At 39.7% G+C, this 16,785-nt stretch overlaps 1 protein-coding gene across 4 annotated transcripts in view; it reads left to right on the top strand.

The window, feature by feature from the left end:
- The window catches only part of PELI2 (pellino E3 ubiquitin protein ligase family member 2), a 176,291-nt gene that overhangs the window by 54,796 nt on the left and 104,710 nt on the right, over positions 1 to 16,785 (top strand). For all 4 annotated transcript variants that reach the window (XM_070419206.1, XM_070419198.1, XM_070419191.1 and 1 more), the window contains exon 2: positions 7,886 to 8,015. In XM_070419206.1, the coding sequence (XP_070275307.1) occupies positions 7,886 to 8,015 (130 nt within the window). The remainder of the gene's footprint in view (positions 1 to 7,885; positions 8,016 to 16,785) is intronic.

The raw sequence follows: 16,785 nt of genomic DNA, 5'->3' as shown, positions 1-16,785 counted from the left end.
TCTGTCCTTGCCTTCTTTACTTCTTTAATTTCATCTACTCTCACGATGTTAACTGCCGCTTGTATGGTGAAAACACCCAAGTCTGTAACGTTTGTTGCCTCCTACATGCCTTCCCCTAGATGTCCCTGTAATTCCTAGTCCTCTTCAATTGATGCTATCACCCTGGCCTAGGTCAGAAGCCTATATGACATCCCCTTTCTCTGTCCCTTGCTCTGTAGCTAAATAAGTCACCAAGTACTATTGATTTTTGCCATTAAAACCAAGGTTCTTGTCTGTGGCTGCAAGCAAGCATCACCTGTGGACCTTTTACACTGTGCACACCTGGAGCCCTGTCCCAGAAATACTGAATCAGAATCTCCTGAGACTCAGGCATTCCTATTTTTATAAAGCGTCCCTGGTGATTATGATGTTCTCCTACCATTGAGAACACTCTAAATTTTTTCTCATTTCCACCATCACTGCTTCGGGTTAGGCCTGTAGAGTTTCCTGTAGCTGCCACAACAAATTACCACCAACATGGTGGCTTAAAATACTGATTTATTCTCTCACTGTTTTGGAGGCCTCATGTCTGGAATCCAGGTGTTGGCAGGACCATGCTGCCTCTGATGGCCTTAGGGGAGGAGCCTTCTTTGCCTCCTCCTGCCCTGATGGCTCCAGGCATTCCTTGGCTTGTGACTGCTAACTCCAGTCTCTTCCTCCATCTTCACACAGTTTTCTCCTCCCTCTCCCTGTGTGTGTCTCCACTGTGTGTCTCTCATAAAGACATTTGTCTTTGGATTTAGGGCCCACCTGTAATCCAGGATGGTCTCATTCTGGGATCCGTCTTTTAACTGCATCTGCAAAGACTATTTTTTCCAGATAAGGTCACATTCACATGTCTGGGACACGGACATAAGTCTTTTTGGAGGCTACTGTTCAGGCTACTGTACTGCTCCTGTGGCTATGATAGCTCTCCCCACCTGATCATCTGGACGCTAATTGTCTGCACTGGGCTGGAGCTACTTTATACAGCAGTCTTTGAATACTGTTGTTCAGCAGAGTCTTCTATCCATCCTATATAATAAAAAGGTAATATGCAAATTGACCCTTACTCTGTCACACCATCACAAGATGGCTGCACCCACAGCGGAGGAAGGGTTCCCATAACAAGATGGCTACGCCCACAGCAGAGGCGGGGTTCCCAAAATGAGCCATAACGAGTGATGAGCAGGGACCTGAGGCTGCATGGCGCTGGGTCGGGACGGGGGACCTCAGGCCGCGCCCCCTGGCACTGGGCCGGAGACCTCAGGCCACACCCCCTACCCCGGTGCCAGGCCATGGGACCTGAGGCCACACCCCCGGCCCAGTGGGGCTTGATAGGGGACCTCAGGTCACGCCCCTTGCCCTGGTGCTGGGCCGGAGGACCTGAGGCTGCATCCCCCACCCAGCGGGTCTTGACGGGGGACCAGAGGCTGTGCCCCCCCACCTGGCGGGGCTTGACAGGGGACCTGAGGCTGCGTCCCCTTCCCAGTGCCGGGCCAGGGGACCTGAGGCTGCGCCCCCCGCCTGGTGGGGTTTGATGGGGGTGGGGCCGGCCAGGTCTGGGTCTTGCATGATTTTGAGGTGCACGCGGGTGGGCGGGGACTTGACTCTGGGTCCCGCGGCATGCCCCAGACTCTGACAGGAGAAAGATTTTCATATACATTTTACTAATTTTCTTTCATCTCTGACACTTCTATTATAGAGAAAGGGCAAATAGCAATATTAAGATATTTTCTCTAATTAATTCCCTTTTACTGTGCATGAATTTCATGCACCGGGCCACTAGTGTGTGTGTGTGTGTGTGTGTGTGTGTGTGTGTGTATGTATGTATATAGAAGGCTAATATGCTAAGTGTCCTTCCCATTGTCCAACTGGTCGCTATGACACGCACTGACCACCAGAAGCTTCCATGACACACACTTGACATTTACCAAGAAGCAGCAGTGTGGACCTGGCCGATGTAGCAACACGTGCAACACTCAGCTTCTCCCAAGTGGGACACAGGCCCTGCCACCACCCTGGAGTGACAGCCACCAAATCACAGCCAATGCTGCTGAAACCCTATGGCCAGCTCGAAAATGGTTGCTGTGGGTGCTGGGTAATGACATCACGTAGCAACTCCCGACTTCCTGGCTTTCTCTCCCTAGCAACTTCCTCCTTGCAGTTTCTTCAGCTCAGGAACATGACTTCCTTTATAGCCAGGTGGAAACATTTACATTTTAACCAAATATCTGTGAAGCGTTTTCCCATGCCTCATCTCATTTGACACTCACAGAAGTTCTGAAGTAGGTAGATAGGAGACTTGGTGGAATCCTATTTTCTTTTCATTAGCAAGAAAACGGAGATTAAGAAAGCTTAGAAACTTGATCCAACTGAAAAGAAGTAAGAAATGGTATACCTTGAAAATGACTTCAGATTGTCTCACTGCCCAGAATATAGTCAAACACTGCTGCAGTTAAATATTTTACCCTTCGCTCTCCCTTCGGGATCTACAATAATAATCTGCGTTGTGTTGATATTTACTGCTGTGTTGCTGACAGTTACCTAAAAGAGAAGTTGTGGTTCTTCACTGGGCTGGAAAAAGTTTAGCTAAATCAGAAAGCAGGTCTAATTAAGCAACTTTATTCTATAGCTATAAAAGGCTAAGTTGACTTATGCATGCGCGATACATATGAAGCTCTTGCTGGTGCCAATCACACATGTGTGTTTTCATCTGTCATTGTCGATCGTGAATTTGATTGACACATCTGTTATAGAGAAAGGGTGAATAGTGATATTAAAATATTTTTTCTAATTAATTTCCTTTCAATGTTCACAAATTCGTGTACTAGGCCACTAGTTTCATTACAATATTGATTAGAGGCCTGGTGCACGAAATTCATGCATGGGGGGGGTCCCCTCAGCCCGGCCTGTACCTTCTCTCAATCTGGGACCCCCTTGGGGAATGTCCGACTGCTGCAGGGATCAGGCCTAAACTGGCAGTCCGACATCCCTCTCACAATCCTGGACTGCTGGCTCCTAACCACTCGCCTGCCTGCCGGACCTCCCCTAACTGCTTGCCTGCCTGCCTGATTGCCCCTAACCGCCTCTGCCTCGGCCCCCACCATGGTGGCTCTGTCCAGAAGGACATCCGGAATGATGTCGGGAAGGTCGTTTGGCTGTCCAGTCTAATTACCATATTACGCTTTTGTTATTATAGATGAGATACCATAGGAACTTAACTCTTGTTTATATTAATTAGCCTATAGTGAAATTGGTTTCATTATGTGTCATTTTGCTTTTAGTTGCAAAACCTATTTAATAACATTATGTGAGAACTCATTGTATATCCAATCATTTTAGTCTTACCAGATTCCCCATTCCTCTGAGGGTATGCCCCTTATCATGGAGTACCAGGTGTTATAACCTGGCCCCTTTACCCTCCTTTCCCAATGTTTCCTTTCCTCTTGAACTTTCTGCTCTGGCCGTACTGAATTACCTACAGTCCTCCTTGCCTTTATATACACTGTTGCTCTGTATCCACATTTAGTTTTGTTCAGAGTTCAAGACAGTTCAAGCAGTGTCTCTTAGTAAAGCCTTCCTTACTACTTGTTGCTACTAGTGCATAAAATGATGAATGGACTTACATAAGTGTTTTATTACACTTGGTTTTGTGCCTTTCTTTGCTTTTAGCGGAAAGTTTTGTAATGACAGGGAAGCTGATGTTCATTGTTGTAGCCCTAGTACTTGGCATTATAAATATTGAATGAATGACCATGTCGCTTAACCTAAGTAGAAACTTGTCTCTTAACTCTGGTTTTTCACTGCTATCTTAGTTATTTCCAATAGCATTTTTCACTGACCTAAATGTACTAAGTAAGTAGTCAGTATAAGTAGACAGGCATATCACTTAACCTGCAATATCTGCATCTGTGCTCAGGCAATTTAAGTTAAAATATCTCTGCATAGATTAAAGTTGACATTTCTGGTTTTTGTGTTTTTCCCTTTATAATAGGTAAGTAACAGAAACCCATTTGACTTACCTGAAACTAAAAAGAATTTTATGAACAAGGGTCAGAGTATATCTGGGCCAATGGAAGCCCTAAAGGATCCTCTCTTTTCATCTCTGTTTGCCACTTGTCTCTGTTCATCTGCTTCATCCCTCACTTTTCTCTGCTTCTTCATGGACATAACAGATTGTGACATCCCCATGGCTCCCCTGCTTATATTATACAGCTCTAGCCATCCACATAGATGGGCTGGATGTCTGTCTCATTTTTGTGTTTTCCAGGATAAGGATGTCATTGGCCAGCTTGGGCCAGATGTCCACCTCCAGCCAGGGCAGGGCGGAGAGTCCTGGCCCGGCCATTTCATTCACAAAAGGTGTTAGGGCTCACCTTAGGCAGTGAAGGGATAGTGTTGTTGCGAGCAGATCCCTAAAACGTGTGTGCCATACTCTTATTAGGATAGATCCTTTTGACCAGAGGATAGTTGAGAGGAAGATGCATCAGAGAGCCAGGGAAACGTGTGTGTGTGTGTGTGTGTGTGTGTGTGTGTGTGCAGGAAATCTGACCAGATCTGGTACCAGTTGCCTCTAGGCTACAGTGGTGAAAATTTCCTCTTCATTGTTTAGAGCCCCGGCTTTAATTGATTCATTCTTTCCTCTTAATACAGAATGTTCATCTCGATTTAAGTGATATGGAAAAATATTAAAACAAAGTGGGTTTTTAATGGTTGTTTACTCATGGATATGTTCATTATACTAATCACACATATGTTTTAAAAATAATGTACACTGTTCTGATCTTGCATCAGAAAAAGGATATGAACAGACTTGAAATAAATTATCTCTGTATTCTAGACACATTTTTATGTAGCTGACATTCCTTTGTGATGGAAATGGTATTAAAACACAGCAGGAATAACTTCTGGTGAAAATTAAAATCCATTGTCATACTTTAGCTACCCAGTTGTAAAACATACAAACAAAACCACTTGATTTTAACCTTTACTGTTCTCAGTGGGCCTCGTGTCCCCTCTCTGCCATACTGGCCACCATGCCCTTCTTCTGGGTGTGAGTGGACAAGTGGCAAAGGCAAGAGAGTTAAGACAGAGACAAGCCACCAGAGGTGCTTCCCCTGCCTTTGTGGTTCGGAAGGAACCTAGGAGCTGTCATACTTACTCATGTAAATATGACCTTCTTTGGATTCTCTTCTGGAAAAGAATTTCCAAGGGAGAGGTAGAGAATCGTCATGTCAGTGTGGCAACTTGAGACAGCGATTGGAACACACAAAGGCCGGTTAATTTATTTTATTTTATTTTATTTTATTTTATTTTATTTTATTTTATTTTATTTTATTTTATTTTATTTTATTTATTTTATTTTATTTGTTTTGTTTAAATTCCAGGAATAATTACAAATCAATTTAATGAAGTGTGATATTTGGGGGGTGGGGGGATCAGGTAAACTACTTCCTAATTCAGTATTTCAAAGGACAGTGATTACAAATATCAACACCACACTCTTTATCTCCAGCTAACACAGCACAAGTCTGCTGGGGGTGGGGAGGGCTCCTTCAGGTCCTGCTGGAGCCCTCGTAAACACTAAAAAGAACTACGGTCTGCTTATCTGATTTTAGGTAAACCCACGGAGGCAGAGAGGAGCCATCTGTTTTCTTTTCTTTTTTAAATAAATCTTTATTGTTCAGATTATTACAGTTGTTCCTCTTTTTCCTCCCATAGCCCTCCTCCACCCGGTTCCCACCCCACTCCCAACACTTACCCCCCCCCCCCCCTCCACTGTCCTCATCCATATTCCAGTTAATTTAGAGTTAGAAAATACAGTTGAAAACAGAAACGCTGCCTGCAATCCTGCATTTATTTATTTTTTATTTTGATTTACTCACACCAGGCAGTTATTGTGTTGGCTGCTGTCTTTTTTTTTTTTTTTTTTTTTTAATATTTTTATTGATTTCAGAGAGGAAGGGAGAGGGAGAGATAGAAACATCAATGATGAGAGAGAATCACTGATTAGCTGTCTCCTGCAAGCCCCCTACGGGGATCGAGCCCACAACCTGGGCATGTGCCCTGACCAGGAATCGAACCCATGACCTCCTGGTTTATAGGTTGATGCTCAACCACTGAGCCATGCTTGCTGGGCAATTCTGCATTTATTTTAAACACTGGTATTATCTTAAGGAATCTATACTAATAAAAGGGTAATATGCTAATTAGACCGGGTCAACCAGACATCTTCCGGTCATCCAGTCCTCCTTCCGGACAAAGCCACAATGGTGGGGGCTGAGGCAGAGGTGGTTAGGGGCGATCAGGCCAGCAGGGGAGAAGTTAGGGGCAATCAGGCTGGCAGGGGAGAGCAGTTAGGGGCGATCAGGCCAGCAGAAGAGGGCAGTTAGGGGTAATCGGGTCGGCAGGCAAAGGGGTTAGGGGCAATCAGGCTGGCAGGCAGAGGCAGTTATGGGTAATCAGGTCGGCAGGCAGAGGGGTTGGGGTGATCAGGCTGGCAGGCAGAGTGGTTAGGGGTGATCAGGCAGGCAGGCAGGAAGTGAGTGGTTAGGAGTCAGTGGTCCCAGATTGCGAGAGGGTTGTTTGACTGCCGGTTTAGGCCCAATGCCTAAACCGGCAGTCAGACAATCCCTGAGGGGTCCTGGATTGGAGAGGGTGCAGGGCAGGCTGAGGGACCCCCTGCGCACAAATTTCGTGCACTGGGCCTCTAGTCCTATTTGATAAAAGTGTATTATGCAAATTGACCAAATAGCGGAATGACCAGTTGGTGGGGGGTGGGGCTGGTGAGCAGGCGGCGCCAGGCCAGCCAAGGCCAATGCCAGCAGGAAGAGGGAGGATGGCGAAGGAGGGGGAGACGGCAGCTACCAGTGGTGGCGGAGGGGTGATGAGGGGGTGAGGCGGGGCCGTGCCTTCAGGTGCCATCCCCTGATCGGCTGCTCGGTCACCTCCCACAGAGGGAGGCTGGCAGCGGTGGGTTGATTGGGGCAGTGCTGTCCACTGATTGGCCCGCCTGGTTGCCTCCTACAGAGGTGGGCCTAAGCCATCAGTAGGACATCCCCTGAGCGCTCTCAGACTATGAGAGGGTGCGGGCCGTGCTGAGGGACCCCCTCCCCTGCCGAATGCACAGATTTTCATGCACCAGGCCTCTAGTTAATACAGGAAATCTGCTTAAGGACATCAGATGTTTTCCAGGTGACTTTTAAAGTTATTGGGCAGTTTGTGGACTAAAACTCATCTTTTTTTACTTTGGATCATTTTATGGGCCTTATGTTTAATTTTTGCAAGCTATTTCTTGGATAACCTGACAGCATAAGGTTCAAATAGAAATGGGAATGAGGGTAGAGAATTTAGAACTTATAAGAATGCAAGTAACTAAATTTGGTCTTCTTACAAATAAAGATCCTACAGACATTAACATGTTTTGGGAGTGAGAGGTGAGGTTTAATTAGTATGCTATTTTCTAACTAGTTCATTTAGAAATATTTCTTGAGTGTTTCTCTGGGGTCCATTCAATGATGCTGGCTGAATTGAGCCAGCACTAATGCAGTCTCTGTAGAATTCTCATTTGCTTATTTATACTCTGTCTCCTTACAAAAAGATTTGAAGAGTCTGACTTTATAGAATAGAAAACCTATAATTACATTGTACATCACTCCTAAATTAAGTTTCTGGAAGTGATTTGAATTTCATTACAGCTGATGTCTGTTTGCAGCCCTTTCCTTTTGTGGGGAAATTCTTTATGAATTTAGTGGGCAATTCTTTATGACCATTCCTATCTTTTCCCTTATTCCATCTAACTTTCCTTCTTAAAACTTTAAAAAAAAATCTTTGAATAAGTGAACTCTTTCATCTTTGTTTATAGGTACAATGGTGCTTTACCTAATGGAGACAGAGGCCGGAGGAAAAGTAGATTTGCCCTCTATAAACGACCCAAAGCTAATGGAGTCAAACCCAGCACGGTCCACGTGATATCCACACCACAGGCATCCAAGGTAGGTGGTGGCTCCTTCACTGCCAGGAAGAGCTCAGCAGACAGTGCCTCCTGGTGATTCCTTGTTATTCCTTGTCCTCTCCATTCTATTTCTCTGTAGGACAGTGTTTCTCAACCATCTGAGGCTGGATAACTTTTGGTTGTGAAGGGCTGTCCTATGCATTGTACGATATTTAGCAGCTTCCTTTGATTCACTAGATGCCCACAGCACATCAGTCCCAAGCCACTGCCAACTGCCACCAACGTTGTGAAAACCAAAAATGTCTGAAAACTTGCCACATGTCCTCTGGGGGTGGGGTCAGAAAATCCCTCAGTATAAATCTCTGCTTTAGGTTATAGTGAAGCTAGCATATATCAATTTGGAGTAGTTGAAAATTAAATGATATTCTTTATTCTAAAGAGTGTTTTTTATTAAATCTTGGTATAAACAACATCAGGATTTGTTATTTTCCTTCTATTGAGTAGTGGGTATTTTCATGTAATCTATGTGTATGTGAAATTGAATTTGTGTAATTTTTAGAAAGATTGGAAGTACACAGAGCTAAAGGCTGTAAGACAGTGGTTCTCAACCTTTTGGCCCTTTAAATACAGTTCCTCATGTTGTAACCCAACCATAAAATTATTTTCGTTGCTACTTCATAACTGTAATGTTGCTATTGTTATGAATCGTAATGTAAATATCTGATATGCAGGATGGTCTTAGGCGACCCCTGTGAAAGTGAAAGGGTCATTGGACCACCAAAGGGATCGCGACCCACAGGTTGAGAACCGCTGCTGTAAGTTGTCTACTACACATATGTCTTCTCATAAATTGCAAGTGAATAAAGTGTTAATTTTTAGAATTATTTTATATGTTCTCTGATATATAAGTGGGACAAAAATCTCAGTTTACATTTTGGTTGATATATTCTACCTGTTAGGTTTATGACAGCTTTCTTTTTAATTAAAGAAATTCTTTAGTTTATAATATAGTTTCCTTTTCTAAAAGACAATTATATTTGAAATATTTCGTATCGGTCACTGGCTGTACAATTTATCATTATGGGTTCGGACCATCTGGAACAAATAAGAGACTTTAATTCTCATTTTTACTTTTCAAAGAGGAATGAATGGTTTCATGGAAGCAACATGTGGTATTTATACTCAGTCTTAGAAACAGATCACTTTTGTTAATGTTTTTATTTAAAAGCTTCTGTGATTGTTTCTGAAGCAGTACCTGGGAAAAGTTTGCTATAATGTACCAATTTATACTGTCTTATATTAATGAGGGATGTTTAGACAGTAAGTATTAAGCACCAAGGAAACAGGAAAGGAAAGATGAATATTTAGTGGCAAAATTTTTTGCTAGGGAAGGGGGAATAAAGTAAAAATTTTGGGAAGGGAAGGACACTTTGTAGGGAAAACAAAGGAAAACAGCTTATAAAGATTCTGAGAAATGGAGGAGGCGAAATAGCAACAGAATTGGAGAAAGTCAAGGAAATATGAGAAGCATTTTATAATCCAAAAATATTTGGTGAAGGACACCAAGACAGATGTTTTTAAGCATGGGATAAGTGCCAAAAATATTCTATATTATAGACGTGGTCCTTATAATTTTGTCTGTGTGTTGACACTTATCTTTCCTTCCTCTGACTCTGTACCTTTTTTGTTATATTTTTTTAAATCTCAGGTTTTATATTAATTCATTGGTTTTAGATATTTTTCTTAAGTTTATATAGAAATCTTTGACTGTTCAGGTTTCCTGTTATGATAGAATATAAAAATTAGGTCCTATTGATGGGTCATCGGCTCTTTCTTACTCATTACTCATCTCCATCTGCTCAATTTAGCTGTTATGTTTTATATCTATACCTACATTTTACCTGAAGTCTTATAGATTATAAATCTTTTGGTAGTTGTCTTTCTAAATCTGTGTTTAAAAGTATCACCCACAGTACTAGTAGTAGGCAAATTGGGTTTTGGTCTTGACCTTCTCTCATTTTATAACCTGGGAAAAATATATTCTCAGGGCCTCAGTTTCCTCATTTACAAAATGAAAGAGTTGGCTCTAGGCAGAAGCCATGTTGAATCAGATAAGAGACACCAATGATTCCAGCTTAAAAAGTAAAAATGGAGAAATTATTAAAGGATAGGTGATTACAGCTCTCAGAATTTGGGGAAAAGTTGATAGGTTTTGTTCAAACCAGAGTATCAACAGTAGTTAACATGGATATTCTTTCAAGGGTGTTATAAAGTGACTTGGCTCCAACTACCTTCTATCTCTTTTAAAGGTTTTAAATTTCAGGGAAGAGAATCTGATAGGCCCAGTCTAGGGCAGTCAACCATGACCAAGGGAGATGAGTAGACCAGACATATTTATTGTGAACTGATCAAACACCCCATATTGCATTTCCCTAATGCATCTTATTCTACTTGGTGCCTATAGATTGAGGGCCTCAAACCTAGTATTCTATCCTACCTGAACCTAGCACCTTAGTCACAAATCCCTCCCTGCTGTTCCCTCTCAGACTCCCATTCCTGACCAGTTTTGCCCTGTCACTCCAGCTGTCACCTTCTCTGTTGGCCCCCTTGACACAATCTCTTATCTATTTAACTTTTTCTTCAGATGCTCTTCCTACTGCCTCACTTTAACTAAATCCTGGTTTCTATCAATATATTCTTTTCTCTCTTTTTTTTTTTTTACATCTTTTCCCATTCATAGAATTAGAAATGATCTTATTCTGTTTCTAGTTCAGTCTCTTCTTTTTAACCCTACATTATTAACTTAAGCTGCCCTAACACTACTCCTGATCTCCCTGACCTGCATGCAGTTCACTCTCCTGCATATTTCAGTGATTCAGTGCCTAGGCAGGCCAAACTTTCTTTCTGTCCAATCCCTGTTTAGACATACATTGGCATCCATGGTTCATAGAGTGCTTTAACTCAGTTTCAGTGACTGCCCCTTCCATTCCACTTTTCCCATTGACACTTGAAAGTGATCATAATCTCCAGTTCATTCTACTTGTTTTTACACTTACTTCTTATTCCATCAAGACATCTGGCCCCTTTGCTTGTCCTTACTTGCCTTAGTTGTTAGCTCACGTGGCTTTTCCGTTTATGTTGTTGACTTCACCCCAGATTCCCTTTCTCTGGTACCTTTAGGCAACTGCTCTTTGTGAATCTGTGGCTCTGGGCCCTTCCTTCCCAAGCCCTGCTGGATTGTTTATTTTGTCTTTTTCTTGCTCACCCCATTCCCCATCAGAGTGACCTTATCAAGAGTGGTTTGTCTGCTCTGAAAGTTCTAATTATGCAGTATTGGTAATGAAAGGGTCATCTTTGATTGGAGTTATAAACGTGAGAGCTAGATAGAAGGATGTGGTTACCATTAGTAGAATTTGAACCCTTGGCCTTGTGACTATGTTGTTTCTTCCCCCTGCCATAATCACTCTGCCCCACAGTCTGGGGGCAAAACAGGGAGCACCCCTTTGCTGTTGGTAGTGGCAGTTGGGAAAGGGGACCTCTTAGTTTTCCGTGCATGCGAGTGTCCTAGCTAAGTCAGAGGAAGATGACAAATATGTGCTACTGTTGTGTAATCTGTGTAATCTTTAGTTGTGTACATATTTGCTCAAAGATACTTCTCCTATTACATAATGTGTTTTAAAAGACAGAATCTTTAAGTCCTGTTTTACTTTTGGCATTTCTGTTACACAGACATAGGTATTTAGCAATTTATTCATTTGTTCATTTACTCACCAAATATTTATCTAGCTAGCTCTTTCTATGGCCAGGCATCATGGTAGCTATTAGATATACCACAGTCAAAAAAATATGCCTGCATGGAGCTAATTGTCTAGCAGGTAGGCAAACAGAAAATAATCATGTGAATATATGTTTAACTGCACATTGTGAAAAAGCACAGTGAAGGAAAAGAAGAAGGTGCTGTGCGAAAAGAGGGTGCAGAGTTGAGGTTGGGTAGGCAGGGAAGAATCTGAGGAAGTGGCCTGTGAGCTGTTAGCTGTAAGGTGTAAGGAGGAAAACACAGATCTGGAGTTCTTGTGAGTGTGGTTGGAGAATTTGGATTTTTTTCTGAGTGGAAACATTGAAGAGAATGGCATGATATGACTGAGAGTTTGTTTATTTATGTTTGTTCATTTATGTTTTAATGATGCAGGGCAACTATTTTGCTCTTACATAATCAGTAAATGGTATGATGGTGGTGGTGGTGATGGTGCCTGATAGGTAAATATTTGGAAAGCAACATGATTTAAATTTAGCAACATTACTGTGGAAAGGTCTTCATCGTGATTTTCCTTTTTTAGATTGTGCTGTATGGAAATCTCCTTTTTGGGTTACTTTTACTTCTAAAAAGTAACTGAATATCACTTGGTTCCAGTAGGCATATTTCAGGATGGAAAGTATCAGTGGTCTTAAAATGATAATTTAGAGGAAAATTAGGGCTATTTAGTGTGATTTGTATAACCAGGGTTACTCTTTAGCTGTTTGTACTGGAATTGCTCTCCTGGTCAATAAGATATTGAAAGTCTTCCTTATCAGTCAGTGAATAATGTAATGGCAACTGTGCGAAGTGATATAATTAATACATAAATTTCAATGTAAGCTCTTTAGTTCAAGCTAATTTTGTAAGCTGTTAGTCGGGTTTACGGTTGAAGCACTCACTATCTCTCTGTTTATCTAGCCTGGATCTTGGGGGTAATGGATGACATATTCCCCATTTGGATATGTTTTATCCTTTTAGATATCATAAATGTGGTCTTCTGAATCTTAGAAGAAAAAAAGGAAATATTAGTAATAAACTGCAGCCCAGCACATCTTTTGATAATATACAGGAATATAATCCTAAAACAAATAATTTTTATTTCTAGACTAGAGCACAACTTACTTCAACAAAAAATAGAAATACGAATGACCTAACTTTATACCTTAAGGAGTGAGAAAAAAGAAGGCAAAAGGAAGCCCAAAGCTAGTGGAAGGAAGGAAATAACAAAGAGCAGAAATAAATAAGATTCAAAAAAATAATAGAAAGGATCAATGAAACCAAGACAAACAAAAATAGACAAACCTATAGAGAGATTCACCAAGAAAATAAGAGAGGACTCAAATAAATCAATTAGAAATGAAAGAGGAGACATAACTGGTACCACAAAAATACAAAGGATCATAAGAGACTTTTATGAACAATTATATGCCAACAAAATAGTAAACCTAGAAGAAATGGATAAATTCCTAGAAACATACAAGCTACCAAGACTAGATCATGAAGACATAGAAAAACTGAACAGACCAACTGCTAGTAAGGATATTATTTAAATTTAAAATAATTTTCTGACTTAATGTATGTATTAAGACTTTAAAAATACGTTTATGTGAATGTATCATGGCCATGTAATGTTCTAGTCCTGAGTGTTGCAAAACATATCTATTGAGATCAGAAAACGACTTTTAAAAAACATAAATCAAGGCTGTGAAATTTCCATCATTATTGACATAGCTCCAACCATTTCACAAATAAATGGTTTAAAATTTACTTACCATGCACTATTTAAGACCTTGAGGATAGATGATGGGTTTTGTTGAATTTATGGAGTTGGAAGGAACAACATATGAGACATATTAAACTTTATTGTCATAATCAAGAAATATTGTCTCAATGAGAAATCTTTATCTGAAAACTTTATGAATTTTATACAGATGGTGCAAGTTTAGTATTAGAAAAAAGTTGTCTCAGTTGAAATTCTAGAAAAACTTTTGGGTATTTTCATTTGATGCTGTCTTACTATATTTAGTTACTGCATAATGCCATAAAAAGATAAAAATCAAGTAAGCTACTAAACATTTTTTCTTGATACTTTTATATTTATCTTATATCAAATCTATGCTACCAAGTTAAGTAACATATCTAAGAACTTAGAATTAAATTGATGAAGTATTTGCCTTTGGACGGGCAGCCTATGGTATTAGTAATGCAAACGGTTCAGAAATCATATAAAGACTTGAATAATCACTTTAATAAAAATTGTGAGATAGAATTTTGAAATTTTTAGAGATTTGGCTTTATTACATGCTATTCTAACCATTCTTAATTCTTTGGTTTTAGAAGAAGGAAATTTTCAATTACTAAAACAGGTAAATTTATTTGACAGCTAATAGGCAATGGAACATATAAAACCAAATATAGGAAATGGTGCTAGAGATGCGGAGAATATTAGAGAAACAAATTTGAAATAAAGCAAAATATTCCAAGAGAAAAACTATTAAATTTTCCAAAAGTTACATGAAAATACACTTATTTGATGGTAAATTTGAAGAATATAATTAACTTGTAATAACATCCTTTTAATGTGTTGATTCTTGGAATGTGATGTTTACTTTCAAGGCAGATTGAAAGTAAACACAATTTTGTAAAACTAAGCTAGGTAATTAAATATGACAGTCCAATAAGTGATTTCCATGGTTTTAGGTGGAAATAGTGAATATTAAAATCTCAATATTATCTAAAAAATAGAGTTTAATCAACACTAGTTTATTAAATGGTAATAGGAGATGTACCTTGAACAATATTATGTTATGGAAAATATATATCAAGACACAGTTTACCCATTTTCTTGTCTTTCAGTTAAATAGGGGAAGCTATTGGAAAGATTTGGTTTGTTACTTTTAAAAAACTCAGACATTGCTTAGTTTGTGACAGATTCAGCAGATAAAGGATTATACCAGTAATTCCTAACACTTAACAGATGACTTGGAAATCATTAGCCTGATTTAATGAGTGATTGGTACTTTAACTTGCAGCACTTGGGTACAGTTTTATACTATGTGCAGTTCATATTATTTAGAGAATAAATGGGACTATATTAAAAAATTTATTTATATACTTAATATTTTTATTTATCTGAGTATTAAATATTATCACTCCTGACATAAGTAATTTTCATAAATATATCTGTGATTAGGTGATTATTTCATTTTGGGTTTTACATAGCATGAGTTTTAACATCAAGAATTGGTTATTATTAACTACTACATTTCTGTAATTTTTGGCTAATCACTTTTATGTTTTTTGATAGTTTTGCCATTTGAATAGTGTAAATTTAATAATTTGGAGCTGTTATTTTCCCTTCTTATTTTTTCAGCTGAGTTTTTTACATATGTTATTCACAAAGTAACAAGAGTATGCTTTCTTATTTAAGTGCATTTTCTTTCAAATCTCCTAAATAAAGTATTGAGATTTTACTGCTGTGATTAAGTTAGGCAGCTTGACATGCAATGAAGCAGCATAATTATTTATCACCATTTTCCCTTCATATTTGTGTGAGTCTTTAAGGTAGATTGTACTAGGTGTATCAGTTAATAATGCGGATTTTGTAATCAAAGAAAACACGATAATTTCAAGAGAAACATCAAAAGTGCGTTATTCAAAGTAATGTCCAATCGCTAGCTACAGATTTCCCCCATCTTTAGGTAATTTGTGGATACCGTCCCAATAGAACTTTTCTTGTTTTGAGGCAAACCATTCAGAGACCCAATTTTCCACTTATTTGTACATTTTTGAAGTGCTGCTCAGAAAGTGCGTGTGCCATTGATCAAAACAAGTGGTAATCTGAAGGAGCAGGGTGTGGTGAATACTGCGGGTGGGTTAATACTTTCCACGCAAGATCTTTTAACGTGTTTTTACTTGGTTTTGAAATGTGTGATGGTGCGTCATCATGAAGCAAAATTACTTTGCTGTGTCTTCTGGTACATTCTGGTCGTTTCACAGTCAAAGTGTGGTTCAAATTGATTATTTGTTGTTGGTAGCGATCAGTATTAACAGTTTCACCTGGTTTTAGAAGCTCATAATACACCACACCTTCCTGATCCCACCAAATGCAGAGCATTGTCTTCTTTCCAAAGCGATTTGGCCTTGCAGTTGATGTTGATGGTTGACCTGGATCAACCCGTGATTTTGTGCATTTGGGATTCTCAAAGTAAATTCACTTTTCATTGCCAGTCACAATTTGATGCAAAAAAAAGACTTTCTTTCATACCGTTGAAACAACATTTTACTGATGACTTTTCAGATTTCCATTTGTCTTTCGTTCAGTTGATGTGGCACCCATTTTCCTTCCTTTAAAATCTTTCCCATTGCTTGTAAACGATTGGAAATTGCTTGCTGAGCAACGTTTAATCTTTCTGCAAGTTGTTTTTGAGTTTGACATGCATCTTCATCCAATAATGCTTGTAATTGTTGGTCTTCAAACTTTTTCAGTTGACCTGGACATTTTTTGTCTTTCACATCAAACTCATCACTTTTAAAGCATTTAAACCAGTGTTTACAAGTTTCTTGAGATGGAGCACATTCACCATAAGCTTCCCGAAGTATACGATAACTTTTTCTTCAAAATAAAGTGATGAATTAAAACTTACCACAAATGCTTTCTTTTTGGCATGAAATTTGACTTTTTTTTTTTTTAAATATATTTTATTGATTTTTTACAGAGAGGAAGGGAGAGAGATAGAGAGTTAGAAACATCGATCAGCCGCCTCCTGCACATCTCCTACTGGGGATGTGCCCACAACCCAGGTACATGCCCTTGACCGGAATTGAACCTGGGACCCCTCAGTCCGCAGGCCGACGCTCTATCCACTGAGCCAAACTGGTTTCGGCAGAAATTTGACATTTTTAAGTGTAAAAATATCTATGATGTTAACACCTTCAGCAAATTTGACATGTGAAGTTTTGAAGCTTGTTTTCAATACAACAAAATAGCACAGATATCAAATTGCATATATAT

This window comes from Myotis yumanensis, unplaced genomic scaffold (genome assembly GCF_028538775.1).
Source record: "Myotis yumanensis isolate MYYU_CA2020_CCGP unplaced genomic scaffold, mMyoYum1.0.hap1 SCAF_1, whole genome shotgun sequence".
Lineage (NCBI taxonomy): Eukaryota > Metazoa > Chordata > Mammalia > Chiroptera > Vespertilionidae > Myotis > Myotis yumanensis.
Note: the sequence above shows the minus strand (reverse complement) of the source record. Positions and strands in the feature narration are given on the sequence as shown.